The sequence below is a fragment of the Pelophylax lessonae genome (genome assembly GCF_965119305.1).
Source record: "Pelophylax lessonae genome assembly, chromosome: 11".
Taxonomy (NCBI): domain Eukaryota; kingdom Metazoa; phylum Chordata; class Amphibia; order Anura; family Ranidae; genus Pelophylax; species Pelophylax lessonae.
In genome coordinates this window covers 67,808,129-67,825,463 of record NC_138778.1, presented here as the reverse complement: position 1 = coordinate 67,825,463, position 17,335 = coordinate 67,808,129, and the positions used below count along the sequence as shown (strand labels likewise).

At 41.2% G+C, this 17,335-nt stretch overlaps 1 protein-coding gene across 3 annotated transcripts in view; it reads right to left on the bottom strand.

The window, feature by feature from the left end:
• The window catches only part of PRPSAP1 (phosphoribosyl pyrophosphate synthetase associated protein 1), a 68,062-nt gene that overhangs the window by 35,075 nt on the left and 15,652 nt on the right, over window positions 1-17,335 (bottom strand). The window contains exons 2-5 of one of the 3 annotated variants that reach the window (XM_082272956.1): window positions 10,617-10,720; window positions 4,368-4,420; window positions 4,219-4,285; window positions 68-240 (exon numbers count right to left, since the gene is read on the bottom strand). In XM_082272956.1, the coding sequence (XP_082129082.1) occupies window positions 68-240; window positions 4,219-4,285; window positions 4,368-4,420; window positions 10,617-10,699 (376 nt within the window). In that variant the 5' untranslated portion in view covers window positions 10,700-10,720. Of the gene's footprint in view, window positions 1-67; window positions 241-4,218; window positions 4,286-4,367; window positions 4,421-4,608; window positions 4,666-10,616; window positions 10,802-17,335 lie in introns of those variants that run through there. The other 2 variants (XM_082272955.1, XM_082272957.1) reach the window with 2 other exon arrangements.

Below are 17,335 nucleotides of genomic sequence, written 5' to 3'. Positions count from 1 at the left end.
CTGGAAAAACCTTATTCTACACAATTAAGTACAAATTATATTTAATTCATGATCCATAGCATCATACCAGCATTGGACAGCATAGAAGCCAATAGTTTGCAAACAATGGACCCCCTCTTGCGCATTTTGCACTGTTTGCTGTAAGGAAAATAGGGAATAACCCCTATGATGTTCTTGGCGCATGATGTCTTCAGTGCGTAAGTCATGATCAATAGCTCCATGACTGCTGTGTTCACATCTCTAGAAGGACAGTTAAAAATACCTTATTTAGAATCTTATATACTCTTACATTTACATTATACACGCATTATTTTTTTAACCACACAAATTCATATACACACACTCTAATAATCTGTAAAAGTGGAATGTATGATATCCGGACACCTGCCACAAAAATACTGTGACCTTGAAGGCTAAATTATATGAAGCATGCACTGGGCTGAGATAAAAAGATAGCTTTAATCCCTGTTCACTGACAGCTGAAGAAGGGAAAAAAAAAATCAGGCTTAGGTTGGAGTGTCGGGTTTGCAATATATTCCTTTCTATAGAAAAAGGACTTTACATTTCTGGAATACCACCAAGCAGTTGTTCAATAGTTCTTTGGTAAATGGCCATTGGCTTAACAGAAAACAAACATCCAGTTACATTAAAACAAAGTCAGAAAATTCTGGGAATGTTTTGGATTGAGTGGAGAAAAGTTCAATTGAGTGTTTGACAAGACGCCGCTGGGAACGTTTTCTCTCACTTCCTTGTCCATGCGACATAAAAAAAAAAAAAAGCGCAAGGTCATCACCTGGGACAGGAAGACCTGGACAGCAACAACATTTCAGCAAGTTCTTGATGAAATAGCTGAAATTCATGCTGTTGCCACCTTCCGGGAGCTAGACAGAAATCTGTTATCTAAACAGAGGCAGCCAACGTTCAGGTATTCTGGCAGCCAAAGTTTTATTTGGAGTTGAGCTTTATTCTGCTGAATGCCAAGGACATGGTACTACATATCAAGTCAGTCAGACGAGTCAAAACAAGCTCACGGCTGCCTTGTGTGACATAACTTGTTACATATATGCACTTCAGGTGAAAACCGTCAGTTCTACATAGGGAGACGAGTTCCATATGTTTTATGAGAGTTCACAAATAATGATTTTAGCGTAAATTTTTTGGAGTGAACCAGTCATTCTGTTAAAAAGCGGTCTGGAAAATAACAGGTTATTCTGAAAAGCTTGAAAACGGTCCTTAAAGTAATTGTAATGCTTTTTTTTTCCTACTTGATCTGAACAATGGTTTTATTTCAATTGGTTTTCATTGAAGTTATAAAAAAGAGAGTACAACTTCTACAAATACACAGAAATAGATGGTTGCAAACCATTTAAACTGTTTCTGGATGATTGTTATGTATGTACCATAAAAAAATAAAAAAAAATAAAACGAGTCACAAAAGAAAAGGATAAAAGAAAAATAAACTAAGGTGTAACAAGTCATGCGAGATGTAAATTCAACATGGTTGTCCATTAATAAACTTTAAGAGATGAGATGAAGTGGTTCAGATAGACTTGACATATGTTATAGCATGTAGTGCTTGTAAAAGGGGAATAGTTTGTCGATTCGTACCAGTTCACCCAAATTTGATAGGCGCGTTTATTTTATCATGGGTTCCATTTGACAATGCAAATATAGATTCATAAGTAAAGTGAGATTGCAATACTGAGCTCACTTCAGATACAGAGAGGGGGAGGGGTAATTGTGACTTCCAATGTCTCATCAAAACCAGCCTTGCGGCTAGGAAGGCATTAGTTACCACAATCTTAAAGTAGTAGGGGAAAGCATCTATCCCTAGGTTCAACAAGGCTAGGCCGGGAGACAATGGGACATGTATAGTAGTGATTTCATTTTAAAGCTGGAGAGACAGAAACCAGTTAATTTTTTACATGCCCATAGGGTGTGGAACAGTGTACCGACCTGTCCACACTCCCTCCAGAGATTGGGTGTGGGAGGGTGGAACTTGGACAGTATGAAAGGTGTTAAATACCAGCACAGGGTGATCTTATGCATAAGCTCCCATAGGTTGGCACTCAAAGTAGATTTGTATATACAGGAGATAGCGTGTTCTCACTGATATATGCTTAATTCTTGTTCCAGGTCTTTCCTAGGCCAGAATTGGTTCGGATTTAAATGAAGGTATTTTTATCCTGTATAGTCCCATAGATACATAAAATGCCCCCTTTAATTGGCTATGTTTTTGGGGATCTGATAGAATTTCACTGGGTTATGGCGGAGGAGAGATGCTATTTGTAGATATAAATAGTATTCCGATTGAGGTAGGTGATACTCAGATTGAAGTCTCAAAAAGGTCCTAATTTTATCATTATCAAATAGCTCTTCCAACCATCGAATTCCGCCGATGAGCCATTCCACCAAAGACACTCCAGGTACCTGACATAGCTCTAAGGGAATGTGAATGTGTGCAACTTGGTCGGACTGTTTTGAAGGTGATTTTGCGCCATGCCTTAAAGGCAGCTAACATTGTGGGAGGGAGTCTAGGATGCGATCGGAATTAGATATGTTGGGCCAAGAGAAAATTGTTCAAGTTTTTGCCAGGAGCAAGCTCTAAATGGATTTCGGTCCACAAAAGAGGGGGTATTGCCTACCCAATATCTTAGTTGTGCTAGTACATTTGATAAGTAGTAGTCCTTTAGGACCACCTGTCCCAAGCCTCCAGCTTTCCTGTGTTTAATAAGTTGATGAAAACGCACAACGCGCTCTTGTTTTGCCAGAGGAATTTATGCATTAAAGCTTGTAGAGATTTAAAGAAGGATCCTAGGACTGTAATTGGCAATGTCCTGAATATATAAAGTAGTTCAGGTAATACAATTTTAAAAGTAGCTAGCCTGCCAGATCACGAAAGTTCAAGTTTGGAGATATGTGATAGCGAGTCTCGAGTTTTCTGCAGGAGTGGGATATAGTTTGATTTAAATAAAGGATGCTGTCGTGTTTGTAGGGGTAATGCCTAAGTACGATGACCCTTCATCTTTACACACAAAGGGGTATTTGCGTTGCAAGCCATGTTTCAAAGGAGAAGTCTATACCAAGGTTTAGGACAGAAGATTTAAGATGTGCTGACTTTGTAAAAAGAAGCCGATTGGAACAAAAGTAAAGTTTCATGGACTGCCCCCTGTGCAATGGTTTTGCATAGTGCAGCCCTGCTCCTCCTCTTCTTGGGTCTCTTTCCCCCCCCCCTAGCTCCTTCACCGAGTGCCCACCATAGCAATCCGCTAAGCAGTGAGCTGGCTGTGTGTGTCCATATACACAAATAACGGCTTTGCTATGCCCCCAGGTCCTTCCTTAAGCCCCGTACACACGTACCGATCGTCGGCCGACCGATCGGCCGTCTTTTGTCCCCGGGCTGTCCTGTCCACTGAAAAGTGCAAAAGACTGCACACAAATTTTGTCTGCCGACTGCAGAAGTGATTTCATGTGATGATTAACTTTCCCTGTGTTTTTTCTTTTCTGAGCATGCCCAGTCTTGCAAATCTGCTGTCTGTCGGCCGAATTCTGTACTGACTGGCGAACAATCAGCCGTTCTGGTGTCGGCATACAAAAATATTAATGCTTGCACGACAGATTCTGTTCGGCCGAAAGTGCGCTGTCGGCTGTTGGAAGCATCATACTAACAAGCCGAAAATCGGCCGATCGTTCGGCGGCCGAACAGTTTCGGCCGACAATCGGTACGTGTGTACGGGCCTTTACTGACTGATTCTCTGAGGCTATAAGTGAGAGCCTCTTCTCTCATGCACATCACTGAATCAAGATCTGGCTCAAGTATGGGGAGAGGGGGACTGCACTCAGGTTTTTTTTTTTACCTTAATGCAGAGAATGCAATAAGAAAAACCCTTCTGCCTTTAGAACCACTAAAAACAGAATTAAAACCATCCATTTTGCTTTTTTCCAAAACAGTTACATTAAAAAGGCATGAACGTAGATTTGACGGGGCTGCAATTGCTAAACTCTTCTAACAATAATAGATGGCTGAACATGTCCTGCTTTAGTACACACTTATTAAAACCATGTATGCAGAATTAAAAAGTCAGACTGCTTGATGTGGACGTGTGTCGGTCCAGTCTTTATAATCTTTTACAGGTTTACTTTAACATGAGTGTCTCCCTTAAAACTACATGACAAATGATTATTCTGATTCAACATGGATGTACATGAGCTTTTCACCTTGGGATGGTCTGTATAATAAATACATCCTGTCCACGGACAGATTCCTGGATTTCCACTCTGGTTTCTGCAGACAAAGAGGCAGAGTTAACTAAAAAGGTCAGATGATTAAAAACACAAACATAAAATGCTAAACTGATAGCTCTTACCTCCATTGGTCTCTTGGTAGACGACTGCCTTGCCCAACTCTACCCCCAATCGCCTGAAAGACAAAAAAAAAAAAAAGATGAATAGATTCATAAATACTAAACAAGTACTCTAATCTAAAATTTGTTTATTCACAAAGCAGACTTCATACCAATACCAATCACTAAAATGCTACATAAATTTTAACATGCACTTTTAAAAACTATATATAAACTGTATAAATCTGCAGGTTTCATCAAATACCGTGTGATCCTGCCAAGAGGGTTCTTGTTCAGGCACTTCTCGTTATAGTGTGACAACTGTTTCCCAATTGTGCTCCTACACTGTCATCCTAATACATGCACAGACATGGACCACCGTTGTCACCATCAGGAAGCCAGTCAAGAGCAAAGATATGAAGCTGATGCTAGAGCTCACACATGTAGACAAGAAGCAGCTGAAAAGAAGATGGAGATCAGTAGCATCAAGATGTACAAAAAATGAAAGTACAAAAACATTTTATGGGGGAAAAAATGAGGCAACTATCTGATTCACAGTGCACAGGTTCACAGTGCACAGGTTAAAATAATCATCCAGTTAGTTTGGATGTACTTTAATCTCACCTTAAAATTAAAAAAAAAAAAACCATAAAAAAAACTAACAGTACTGCAGCTTCAGCAAGCATTTACCAATAGGAATTCGTGAATTTGCAAAAATCAGGTAAAGAATAATCTTTTTGTATTCACTGAAATATATGCTCACACAATTGACCAATATATAGAGAATCCCACAACCAAATATTCAGGTCCAAATTGGATTATCCTCTTAAGCTCCAGAAGGTTTTACCCCCTTCGTGACTAGAGCATTTATTGCCATTTGGCACTGCGCTACTTTAACTGGCAATTGCGCGGTCATGCAACACTGCACCCAAATGAAATGCATAGCATTTTTTCCACACAAATAGCTTTCTTTTGGTAGCATTTAAACTACTTCCCACCCAGCCGCTGTTCAGGAATGTCCCTCAGAATGAGCTCCAATGCGCTGCTCCGAGACCATGTTGCGGCACGATTCTGTGATTGCAGGACATGGCCAAGATGGGATTGGGATATGGGCGCTGTCATTGGACCTCCTGATCACACGAGTGCTGTGTCCAATCACAGCCATCACAGTGTAAACAGACATGTGTCTCTGTGAGTTCTCCCTGCTGAGCTCAGTGAGAGTTTGGGGGGTGGCGCGGGGGAATCTGCAAGACCTGTGACTGCTGTGTGTAAGGATGATTTTACAAACAGCTGTCACAGATCCCCCCCAGTACACATCTGTCTGTGTCCCATCACATCTGTACAAGTAGACAAAACACCTGCAATAGTATACCATTGTCTCATCAACATCTGTCAGTGTCCGTGAGTGGCTGATCAACATCTTTCAGTGTACAAGTACATAAAAACATCTGTCAGTGTACTAGTGTCCCAGCAATAAATAAATCAAACATTTAAAGCGCCCTCGTCCAAAAGGCCAACGCACACGTTGGTTCCGTACGTATGGGTAAACGGCGATCACACCACACGAGGTATCGCCGGGAACATCAGAGCGAGAGCAATAATTCTAGCACCTCCTGTGTAACTCTAAACTGGTAACCAATAAAGTCTTATGAAGCGCAGCCTATGGAGATGTTCAAATACCGAAGTTTGGCGCCATTTCATAAGTGTGCGCAATCTTAAAGAGCGATAGGTTTGGTATCCATTTACCCGGCACAACACAATATTTTATATTTTACCAAAAACATGGGTATTCTATTGTCTGTGTGCATTGAAATTTTTTTAAATATATTTATGTGTTCGTGCGTACAATTGCTTTAAAAAAAAGCGCAAATACCTACCAGTTACATAAAAATTAGCAAAACCCACAATTTTATTCTCTAAGGGTTCTGCTACAAAAATATATAATGTTTGGGGGTTCTAAGTCATTTTCTAGCAAAAATAGAGATTTTTACTTGTAAACAAAAAGCCTAAGAATAAGGTCTGTCTTGTATGGATTATGGCTGAAGGTTCTCCTTGGATGCTGCGCTTCTCTATGTGGCCGGGCTGTGAAAAAGTCTCACATGTGGTATCGCCATACTCCGGACGAGTAGCAGAATGTGTTTTAGGGTGTAGTTGCAAGTATGCCTACGCTGTGTGTGAGAAATACCTTAATGACATTTTTATGGGGGGTGGGGGAGATGAACTTAATTTTCCAAAGAATTGTGGAAAAAAAAAAAAAAAAAAAAAAAAAGATTACAACTTCAAAAAAACTTGTCATGCCACTTAACCACTTAAGCCCCGGAAGATTTTACCCCCTTCCTGACCAGGGGGTATTTTGCGATTCGGCACTGCGTGATTTTAACGGACAATTGCGCGGTCGTGCGACGCTGTATCTAAACAAATTTGGCGTCCTTTTTTTCCCCACAAACAGAGCTTTCTTTTGGTGGTATTTGATCACCTGTGCGATTTTTTGATCATGCGCTATAAACAAAAAAAGAGCGTAAATTTTGCAAAAACAACAATATTTTTCACATTTTTTTATATGAAATTCCCCCCCCAAAAAAATCAAAATTTTTTAACATTTTCGGCCAATTTGTTTTATGCTACCTATGTTTGGTTAAAAAAAAAAAAAAAATCGCAAAAAGCGTATTTTGATTGGTTTGCGCAAAAGTTATCGCGTTTACTAACAAAGGGAAAGATTGTCATTTTTGTTGTTTTTTTTTAACGCGTAATGGCGGCGATCTGCAATTTTTTTTGCGGTACTGCGACATTGCGGCGGACAGATCAGACCCTTGACTGACATTTTTGACACTTTTGGGGTTACCAGTGACATTTCTACAGTAATCAGCGCTATACATATATACACTGTTACTGTAAAAATACACTGGCAGTGAAGGGGTTAACTTTTTTTGAAAGGGAGGGGCTATGTGTGTCCCTAGGGGCGTGCTTTCTACTGTGATTGGCTGTGGCTTCAGATGTATGAACAGTGATCAACGGTTCTACATAGTAGAACCGTATGATCATCCTTCATACACAGGGGAGAATGACAGGCAGCTTGTTTACACAAGCCGCCTGACTTTCTCTCCCCCCCCCCCCCCCAACGATCGCAGAGTGACCGGCGGACATCGGGTCCGCCGCTCAAACACGCGGGGGGGTGCGTGACCGCGCGGGAGCGCGCCTCCGGTGGCGCGCGCTCGCTCCCTAGACCCTCACAAGCTAGCGACGTAGACCTACGTTGCTTTGCCTGTGAGGGGCTGACTGCCGACGTAGATCTGCGTTAGGCAGTCGGCAAGTGGTTAATACCTTAGAATGTCTACTTTCCAAAAAAGGGCTAGTTTAGGGAATATTTGTACTGCCTTTTTGACAGGTTAGGGCCTCAAGAAATGACACAGGCTGTCAGTACATAAAGTGTGATCATCTTTCAATGATTGGTACCATAGCTTGTGGACTCTAACTTTCCCACAGACTAAGTAATACACACTAGAATAGGAAACGCATTTTTTTTAAAATTTAGACTTTTTTGTAGCACAAAAAAAAAAAAAAAAGCCAGTGGTGATTAAATACCACCAAAAGAAAGCTCTATTTCTGTGAAAAAATTGATCGTTGTATGACTGAGTAATTCTCTAAGTGTGAGAGCGCTGAAAGCTAAAAATTGGCCTGGGTATATATATATATATATAGAAAACATTTTAAATATTTTTTCCTTTGTGCGATAAAACATTTCCAATGATAATAAAAATACTCCAACTTTCTATATGGAATTTAGGCCAAAATTTATTATGCTACGTCTTTGGTATAAAAAAAAAAAAAAAAAAAAAAAAAAAAACCAATTGCGCCTACAAACTATAGAATATATAGACAGGGGAGCAGGGGCGCGTGTCCCCTACCAGGAAATGCTCGTCATGCACATTGCGTGATGCGGTGCAGCGGGGCCACCCTGCCACTGTAAAAAGGCGTGGAAGGTCCACTAGTGGTTATAGGGATTTCTGTATTCCTCTGCAGACCAAATAAATGTGCATGAAAAGATTTAACTCTCCAAGTCCTAGCGACCTTTAAGGAGGTGTCTAAGGGCTTGTTCAGGCCAAATGCGGGATGAGAAAGGCACTTTTCCTTGCTCGTTTCCTGCACTGCCATCGTTGAATGCGCACAGGTGCCACTAATGGTTAATGACACCCCAAATGTTTCTAGCAAGTGCAGGTAATTTGGGGCAACGAAAAAAAAAAAAATGGTACTGCAGTACCATGTGGGCTGGTGCAGTGTTATTTGAAAACTCGAACCTGCCATACTTTCGTATATTTGCGTGCTTTTAGGAGCTCATTGAAATGAGCTGGTGATATGCACAATGCGCACACTCCTATGGGTAGCAAATCCAGAATTTTTCTGCTGCGATTCACCTTGCTGTTGCAAGCCAGGTCCTGTGATGTCCATGGATGCTGGCTCCCCCTTCCTGGTGCAGGCTAGCCACATGAATAGAACGTGAAGAATCCTGGATATGCGATGTGCATATTCCAGGAGGCTTCAAAATGGAGAGGTAATTCTTGCCTGGGTGAGAATGGAAGCCAGGGGAACTGGAAAAGGGCCATTTAAAGTCTTTAAAAGGTCTAACCTTGCCTTATTTAGCTTTAATACAAAGATTCTGCTGTGCTACTTTTATTAGCGGCTCAATGTCCTTAGCCTGCAACTGACAGTGAAAAGGAGAAGCAGTACAGTGAGCTCATCCCTCTGTTAATCTTCCTATCGGCTTACCTCCTTGTCAGAACTTCAGTTTTGAGGGTTTGCATTTGCTTTTGATTTTGTAAGGACTAGATATCCCATGGTACCTTGCTGTCTTGTCTGCAAGCAGTGATTCCTGTATTGACTCCACCTCCCAAAATGCCTCATCAAGTTGGGATATGTTCTTTTACAGAGATGAATATTACATTTCTGCCACTAGCGGGCACTGCAGGGGATAGGCTCCAGTTTAGATTGCTTGTGGGCTCCATCACGTACCTCCTACAGTTGGGCGATTGTTGGGATACAGTAGATGATAGTTTGTCCTCTCAGGCCTTTGACATGTAAGAGGGTAAATTTGTCTGACAAATTAGTTTATTTTTATAACCCTTCCCCTTTCCTATTCATGTTCTCCACCATCACAGCATAATGTTTCTCTATAGTCTGGTCAGCAAATAGTTTTTTCTTTTCCTCCTCACAGCAAAATGGTGGGACCAACATCTAGAGTTTGGAGACATTTCCAGAGTGCAATTTCTGCTGAGAGCAAAGCTGCAATTTGTAAATATTGTGAGAAGAAATATTTTTCAAATGCTACAGGGATGACAAAACACATCCTGGCATGCCAGAGGTGCTAGAAAGACATTAAAAAAAAATACTTTATGGAATAAAATTAGGACCAGAATGAAAATGCAAGTAGCTTTTCCCTCCAGCATTCTCATTCCAGAAACTCTTTCTGCTGCTTTAGGATCGTCACAAAGTGTTTCTTCACAAGCAGCATCTTCAAGGAAGTGTGACAAACCAAGAAGTCCCAAAAATACACAATAAAGTCCTTGCGATTACATTTGTAATATATATTAAAAAAAAAAAAACTCTACATTTTTGGAAGAATAAGCTGTACTTTTATTTCAAGCATAGTAATTTTATGCATGTCCAGATAAGGGTCTGGTATGGATTTTGGGGGGGGGGGGGGGGGGTGAGCAAACGCCGTTTTAAATTTTGGCATGGGGTTCCCCTTAAATTCTATACCAGACCCAAAGGGCCCACGCCTTTTTTTTTCTTCAGCTATCAGCAGGGAAACCCAATGACAGCTGATGACTCATCGGTTGTTTTGGCCGGCCCTGCTGCTTAACAACCAGCTTACACTGCTGCTTCATATAGAATATATAGAATATAGAATACACTGTGCAGCACTGCAGGGTGTTCGTCATGCTCAGGCCGAACCGTTTGCCAATCCCTAATAGGGATGTTTCGATTGATAGTTGGAAGATATGATCATAAGTAATCAATGGTATCTGCATTTTCAAGTCTAATCAGATCACAGTGCAGGCGACCAATGGAAAACAATCAATTTTCCATACTGGCCAATCAACTCAGTTTGATTGATTCTGATCTATATTGAGTCTTGCTCAATTGCTAAGGAAGTTACCCCTATTCAATTAATCCTTTTGATCGTATCGCACATTTGTGTGTCCACCATAACTTCCGATACATTTTCAGCTATACTGTATATTGGCTAGACAGTTTAGGTAAAAGTTCTCCACTCACTCTGTAATCTTCTTGGCCAATTCAATGCAGGCAGCGCTGGAATTCGCAGAGAACACTCGGTAACCACTTCCGGCTGAGTTCATCGTACAGGTAACATTCAGCCACTTTGGAGCCCGGGAGTAAGAGAAAACAGACTTGTGAGGTATTAACATCCGTCTTGGCATAATGGGGACACCTGAAATACACTAAGACGGGCTTCTTGATCAACAAAAAAACAGCACACCAAAACATACAGACACTGAAATATGGGGATGTACCTGCTACACTACAGCAAGTTCTGGGTGCATTTTGAGATATTTTTCAGTTACTGTTTGTGTGTGATAGATGTCACTTGCTACATTGGGGACCATTCCCTAAACACTTATACTGTATAATAGCTGAACAAAATCTGTGCAGGCAGCTATTTTTTGCAGAAGACACGTTATGTCTCTTCAACACACTTACCCGCTTACAGTTTTGAGCGCATGTGCAGCTCAGTGTGCATTCCCAGAATGATTGACTTCTGTTTGCATGAGCAGAATTACATCATCCTTATTGCCAATCAGGAGACTGAAAATTCAGCACTGGAAGAAGCCCAGGGAGAAGGTGACCGCGCCTGGCAAGGGGAGTGTCGCTAGACGGTGAATGTGAGTGAGTATTTTGCAGCGTTTAGTTCTACTTTTACTACACAGAGTACATGTCAGTGTTAAGACTGCTGAGTGACTGGGAGGGTGCTCCATAAATTACGAATCCACTTAGATTCCGGATAGCATGTAGATCAGTAAAAAACATTTTAAAATTACCACACAAAAATGCAGTAAACATATCCATTTAACACAGAAAAAAACATAAAAAAAAAAAAAAAAAAACACACACAAAAATGAATATCCCACCGTCTACTCATCTCTGGTATTTTAAATAGACCTGTAAATATTTTTGAGTTGTATTAGGATCCTTAAAGTGCAAGTTGACCTTTATAGAAAATCTGTAAGGTGACCTTACACTGGACCCCCTCCCTTCAAATCCCCCACCCTGGTCCCGCTGTACCAGATTGCTACAATACTCTGCAGTCAGACACCGAAAAGCCACTTTACTAGTCCAGAGATTTGTAATCCCGACGTCTCTCTCCTCGCACTGCCAACGGTAAGGGCTAGACAGCTTCCGATTGGTCAGTGCCATCCATGTGATGGTGCTGACCAATTACAATCCCTGTAGTCCGTACTGGCTAAGCGATACGGACAGAAGATTACGCTGTGGGGGTTTCAAATCCTCGGGTGGGTGACGCAGCTTTTCGGTGTCTGACAGCAGTGGATAGTGACAATCTCGGATGAGATCCAGTGTAAAGTCACCTTACAGATTTTTTTACATTAAGGAAAATAATCTAGCTTTAACCCTTTTGTTTGGCTCCTTACCATACACCTAACTCCAAAAGGTATATTTAGACATGTGTCAATCTCCCTCATCTCTGAAGGCTTTGGATCACGCTTCAGAGGCAACTGACAGGTGGTGAGAAAGTGATGCGACGCCTCCTCTCCACCTGTTTTACCCCCCATTATACCCAACAAATGCGCCGCAGCCGTGTGCATTGCACACTGTTGAAGGGAGCTTGCAGCGATTTCCCATTTGTGTGTAGCATTCAGCGGGCTTGCTGTCTGCCAAATGTCCTGCATGTCGGGTAAACTATGCCACAAATGCTCAGCATCGAGCCAGCGGCATGTTAACACCCACATGCGCTGCCTATTGTTGTTTATGGCAAAAACGCTGTTCAACCACACATTTTTGCAACCCGCGTGTCTAAATAAAGCCTGTAGTCACCTGCAGACTGACATGCTCCCATATAAAGTGTCACAACTAGGGTTGCCACCTCATCCCTTTAAAACAGAACACATTAATTACAGGTTCTGTGGCTGATTAAGGTGGTAATTAAACTCACTTGGAGCCTTCTCTGCATTAAATTAGCCTCAGAACCTGTGTAATTAATTTGTGTTCTGTTTTAAAGGGATGAGGTGGCAACTCTAGTCACAACCCCAAACTTTCTGTCACACCTAGACTGATGATCACTACATGCCATCAGAAAAATGGCTGGAGAAAAAAAGTTAAACAAAAAAAAACAGATGCTCAATAGCAATACAATCAAAAAACCAAACAACAAGCCCAAGATGTATCACACCTAAAGCTCCGTCTTACAAAGATGACCATATAAATTTGGATGTACTGCCTTTTATTTTAAAATTCATGTTAGTACATGAATATTAATTTAGAAGGCGGTACATCCAAATTTATACGGCCATATTTGTAAGACCGAGCTTAGATACACATCTTGACCTTGTGTGGTCTTTTGATTATAATGGTAGTCCTATAAAAAGAGTGTATCCAAATTCAAAAAAATGTAATCTATTGCGGTAAACCAATTTGTAGATGTGGTTGCTGCATTCGTTTTACCTGAAGATTGTTTTTCTTCTTTATTTTCACATAGTGATCCTACCAGTAAATTTTATGCTCAACAGTCCTAAAGCATTAAAAACCCTCCTATGTTCTAAAACCAAGGAAACTGCTCTCAGCCTCAGTTTGATCTGCAGTTACCACCAGACATTTAAGGTTTTAACAGTTCAGCTGAGAGTACAAGCAACTGAGTCATCATTCTTGGCATGCCTTGAATGTAACCACTTTGGGAAACTTAAATTGATAGGTTTAGTTCTGCTTAAAGCGGTAGTATCCCGCTTTTTGACACTTTTACCTACAGGTAAGCCTATAGTAAGGCTTACCTGTAGGTACAAATAATATCTCCTAAACCGGCATGGTTTAGGAGATATTGACAGTGCATGCAGCCGCTCGCGCTCTGAAGGTCCAGGGGGACCTTCAATTATCTTGCCGGGAGCTTGCCGGAAAAATCACTCCCGCGCGCATGCGCGGGAGTGACGTCATCGCGGCTCCGGCCAATCATCGAGCCGGAGCCGTCTCTTCCGGCCAATCACCGCGCCGGAGCCGCCGAACCCGGAAGAGACGGCGAGGGATCATGGCAGCGCCCGCAGCGATGTCCGGGGGTCCGTGTCGGGGCTTTGTTCGTTCTAAGGTAAGTTACACATAATGGGCTAGTATGCGATGCATACTAGCCCATTATGCCTTTGTCTTGCAGGTTTTTTTTTTTTTTTTTTTGTTTCTAGGGTTTACAACCGCTTTAAAAAGACCAAGCTGTCCAGCAAAAGTGTCAGTGGGTTGAGACAAACCATTTACCACTAATGGGGGGGGGCTTATGATGATAACCTTTTATGTAAAACCTTTATCCCAAAAGAAAAAAAAAAACTGCTTAAATGTTAGCGGAAGTTAGGTTTTTAAGTGGAACTGAACTGGAAAAATTAAATAGGACATGTGTGTGATTACTTTTCCTTCCTGTAGGGGCCTGTTCACCGTGCCCCGGACAGCTGCTGCACACCAAACCACAGCGGTTTAGTGTGGGACAGCAGTCCATTCCAGCTGCAGTGACTCAGCAGTAAGAGGTGTCGTAATGCAAGTTTTTTTTTTTTTCTAAAACCAACTTTTGACGTGCACAAAAGTTCTACATCATTCATGTCCTGTACAGCAGTGTGGTGCGTTGTTCTCAACAATGACATGTGCTCCAATAAAATGAAGCATGTCTCACCTGCAGGGTGTGTGATAGTTTGAATAGGACACAAAGAAAACTATAGTTATGTTCCTGTGTCCACTAGCAGTGACCTGCATTCATCCAGCGCGGTAAAACGCAGGTCACTGACTTTTGTGCGAACGTGAAATTAAACACTTGGTTTGCATAAGGACGCATTTCCCTCTGCTTTACTTCAGCATGAACAAACATTTTTCAAGGTGTCAGACCGCGTTTCTCATATGGGCCTCTCTATTCTTCAAAGAAAAGTTAAAATTGATAAACGGTTTATATTGAAAAGTTAAATCTAGGCAGCCAGTGAGCTTTTCCTGCATGGCAAACCCAGGTTCACTAGGTTTCATTGAAAGTTAAAAACGAAAATAAAAAGAATATCTGTGCTTAAAAAAAAAATAAACAGATAATCACAGGGTACATCAAATGAATGCTTGCAAAAAAGATTAGGGATTGCTGCACAAGATGAATGGATATTGGGACCTTTGTGAAACCATTTGAGTGCATCTGACAAGGCAGGGAGTCTGCAGTAATAAAAGATGCCCATACATGGTTCCCCAATCCATACATTCAGTGTGAATGCAGGAATCCTCCCTGCTGTCATTCTATCCTGACAGGAGACTCTCCTGCCTCCCCGCTGTCAGAATACACAGATCAGCGCTGTCCAAATGGACATTTTCCATGGCTCGCAAAAAAAAAAAAAAAGAATTATAAAAATAAACATTTCTAAGGCTCCATTCACACCTGGGCGTTTTCAGCTCCAAAAACGCTCAAAAGAAACGCTTCCAAAACGCCCAACAAGTAAAACTCCATTCATTTAAATGGCCCCTGTTCACATCTGAGAGTTTTGCAAAATGCCTGTAGCTGAAAAAAGTACATGAGCTTCTTTTTGGGCTGATTACCAGCGTTTTTGATAGATGTCAATGAAAAACGCCTGAAAAAATTGCGGTAAAAAACGCTACGCTCAAGTGTGAATGCAGCCTAAAGTCTGTTTAGCCCCAGTATTTACAATAACTAAAAATGCAAACCCGATATCAGACATGTAACTTAGGTCAGGAACTAATGTACTGACAGAGCAGACATCTCTGCAGCACAGCAGGCCAGGCTCAGTACTGCCACTGTAAACAAGCCCAAGGCATCTGCCTGACTGCAAGTTGCTGAAGGTACACATCTGACCCGAGAGGCCCACATTTTAAGGTATCGTAAATGTTGGAAGAGGCAACAAGAAGCTTTACAAACTTTTATAATCAGAATTTAAATTTTACATTAAGTTGTGCTTAAATGACATAGGTTGACAACACCTTTTTCTGTGTTACAGCTAACCTCTGTTTTTGTTGTTCTGTCAGTGAAAAGATGTCCTGACCACTGACTAGTAAGCACCTCTAGTATTTGAAAATGCAGCGTAGCTTTTTCAGAGTACAAAGCCTACAATGTAGAACTGAAGCTGAGCTAGGTACACAGAAAGGACAGAGCTAAGGTTTAAAAGATAACAACTGGCATCAAATACGGTTTACCGACATACATGTAGATGGCTGGCACACACAAGTAGAAGGCATAGAAGGCAAATAATCTAAAATGTAAAAGCCAACAACTTAAAAGATAGAATCTTAACTGTGACCTGTAAAAATGCATGCACTTGTGGTTTAAAGCACATCATGGCATCTAATGTTTTCATGCACCGACATGCGTTTCACTTGGTGTTTTCCTGCATGCATTATATAGCTTTTTGACTGAAACAGAATTGCCAATGGTTGCCTTTTCCCTCAGCCTTTATGCACACAGACATTTATATGGTTTCTTGTGCCTGGGAAGCCACGGTAACATGTACATCCGCCAATACATGTGAATGGATGTATGCAGCCAGCTGCTTTTAAAGGTCGATGGCTTCTACATTAGCATTTACCTGCACATGAACTTTTGCTGCATTCCCAGGAATACAACATACATGGATAAACGATGAGGCAAAAGCAATCAGTGTTTATAAGCAGCCTGCTGCATACAGATATTCACATGTATTGTATTAGCAGCTGCACATCAGGGGCAGAAAAACTGGATTTTTGTCTTACCGTAAAATCCTTTTCTCTGAAGGTCATTGACAGATGCAGCTCCATATAATTCTTGACCATTGGGTTATGCTGCCCCCTACAGGAGTAGAACACTAGGAAGGAAAAAGCTTTACCATGCCTATGGAACAATGTTGTGTTGGTTCCTCAAGCCAAAAAATGGGATTGTATAGGCAAAAGCATATATTAAAACAATATTTTACAAGTTTCATACAATGCAGTATATTGAGTATATATGGATATTTGACTCACATCCCCTCCGGATGTCTCCACAGTTCAAACAACGGAATCACCTATTAGATTCAAGTACAAGTTGGAACTAGCGGTACCAACCGCCACTGCAATTTCTATGTGTTTTTTCCATATATACTGAATATACTGCATTGTATGAAACTTGTAAAATAAATATAATTGTTTTAATATATGCTTTGCCTATATAATCCCATTTTTTGGCTTGAGGAACCAACACAACATTGTTCTATTATTTAGGGATGACGGCAACCACCCATACTCCTAGTAGTTCCTTAGACCACCTATATATTACCATGCCTATGGGGCTGTCTACTTTTTCAACCCCCCCTTGTTCTAGGTTTGGTGATGACATTTGATCTATGGACATTTGGGACATGTTTACCTCTCCTAGCCCTTTTCAGTGACTTTGGATACCTCTGGGGGCTCACTGGATGGATGAGTATAGCTCACCTTTGCTTTTCAATCAAACTTTGGAGATATTTTAGATATCCAGTTAGTGTTTGCATATACATTTTTTTCTACTTATTTTAAGTGGGTGGTATAGAGTATCAAACCACTTCCTTTTATTTCAGTAATTTCTCATTCGTTTTCCACTGGTATAATCCCCCCTTCATTGTGGCAAAGTTTTCTTTTTACGCCCTTTACACCCATTTTTCACGTGTTTGAGGGACACGTCTTGGAGGGCCTACCGTTTTCACAGCTGTCCCTGCAGGCATACACCCACACACTCTGCTATAGGCTTCAGTTTCGTTTTAAGCAGTGTTTAGAGGAAAAACCCCAACCCACTCAAGATA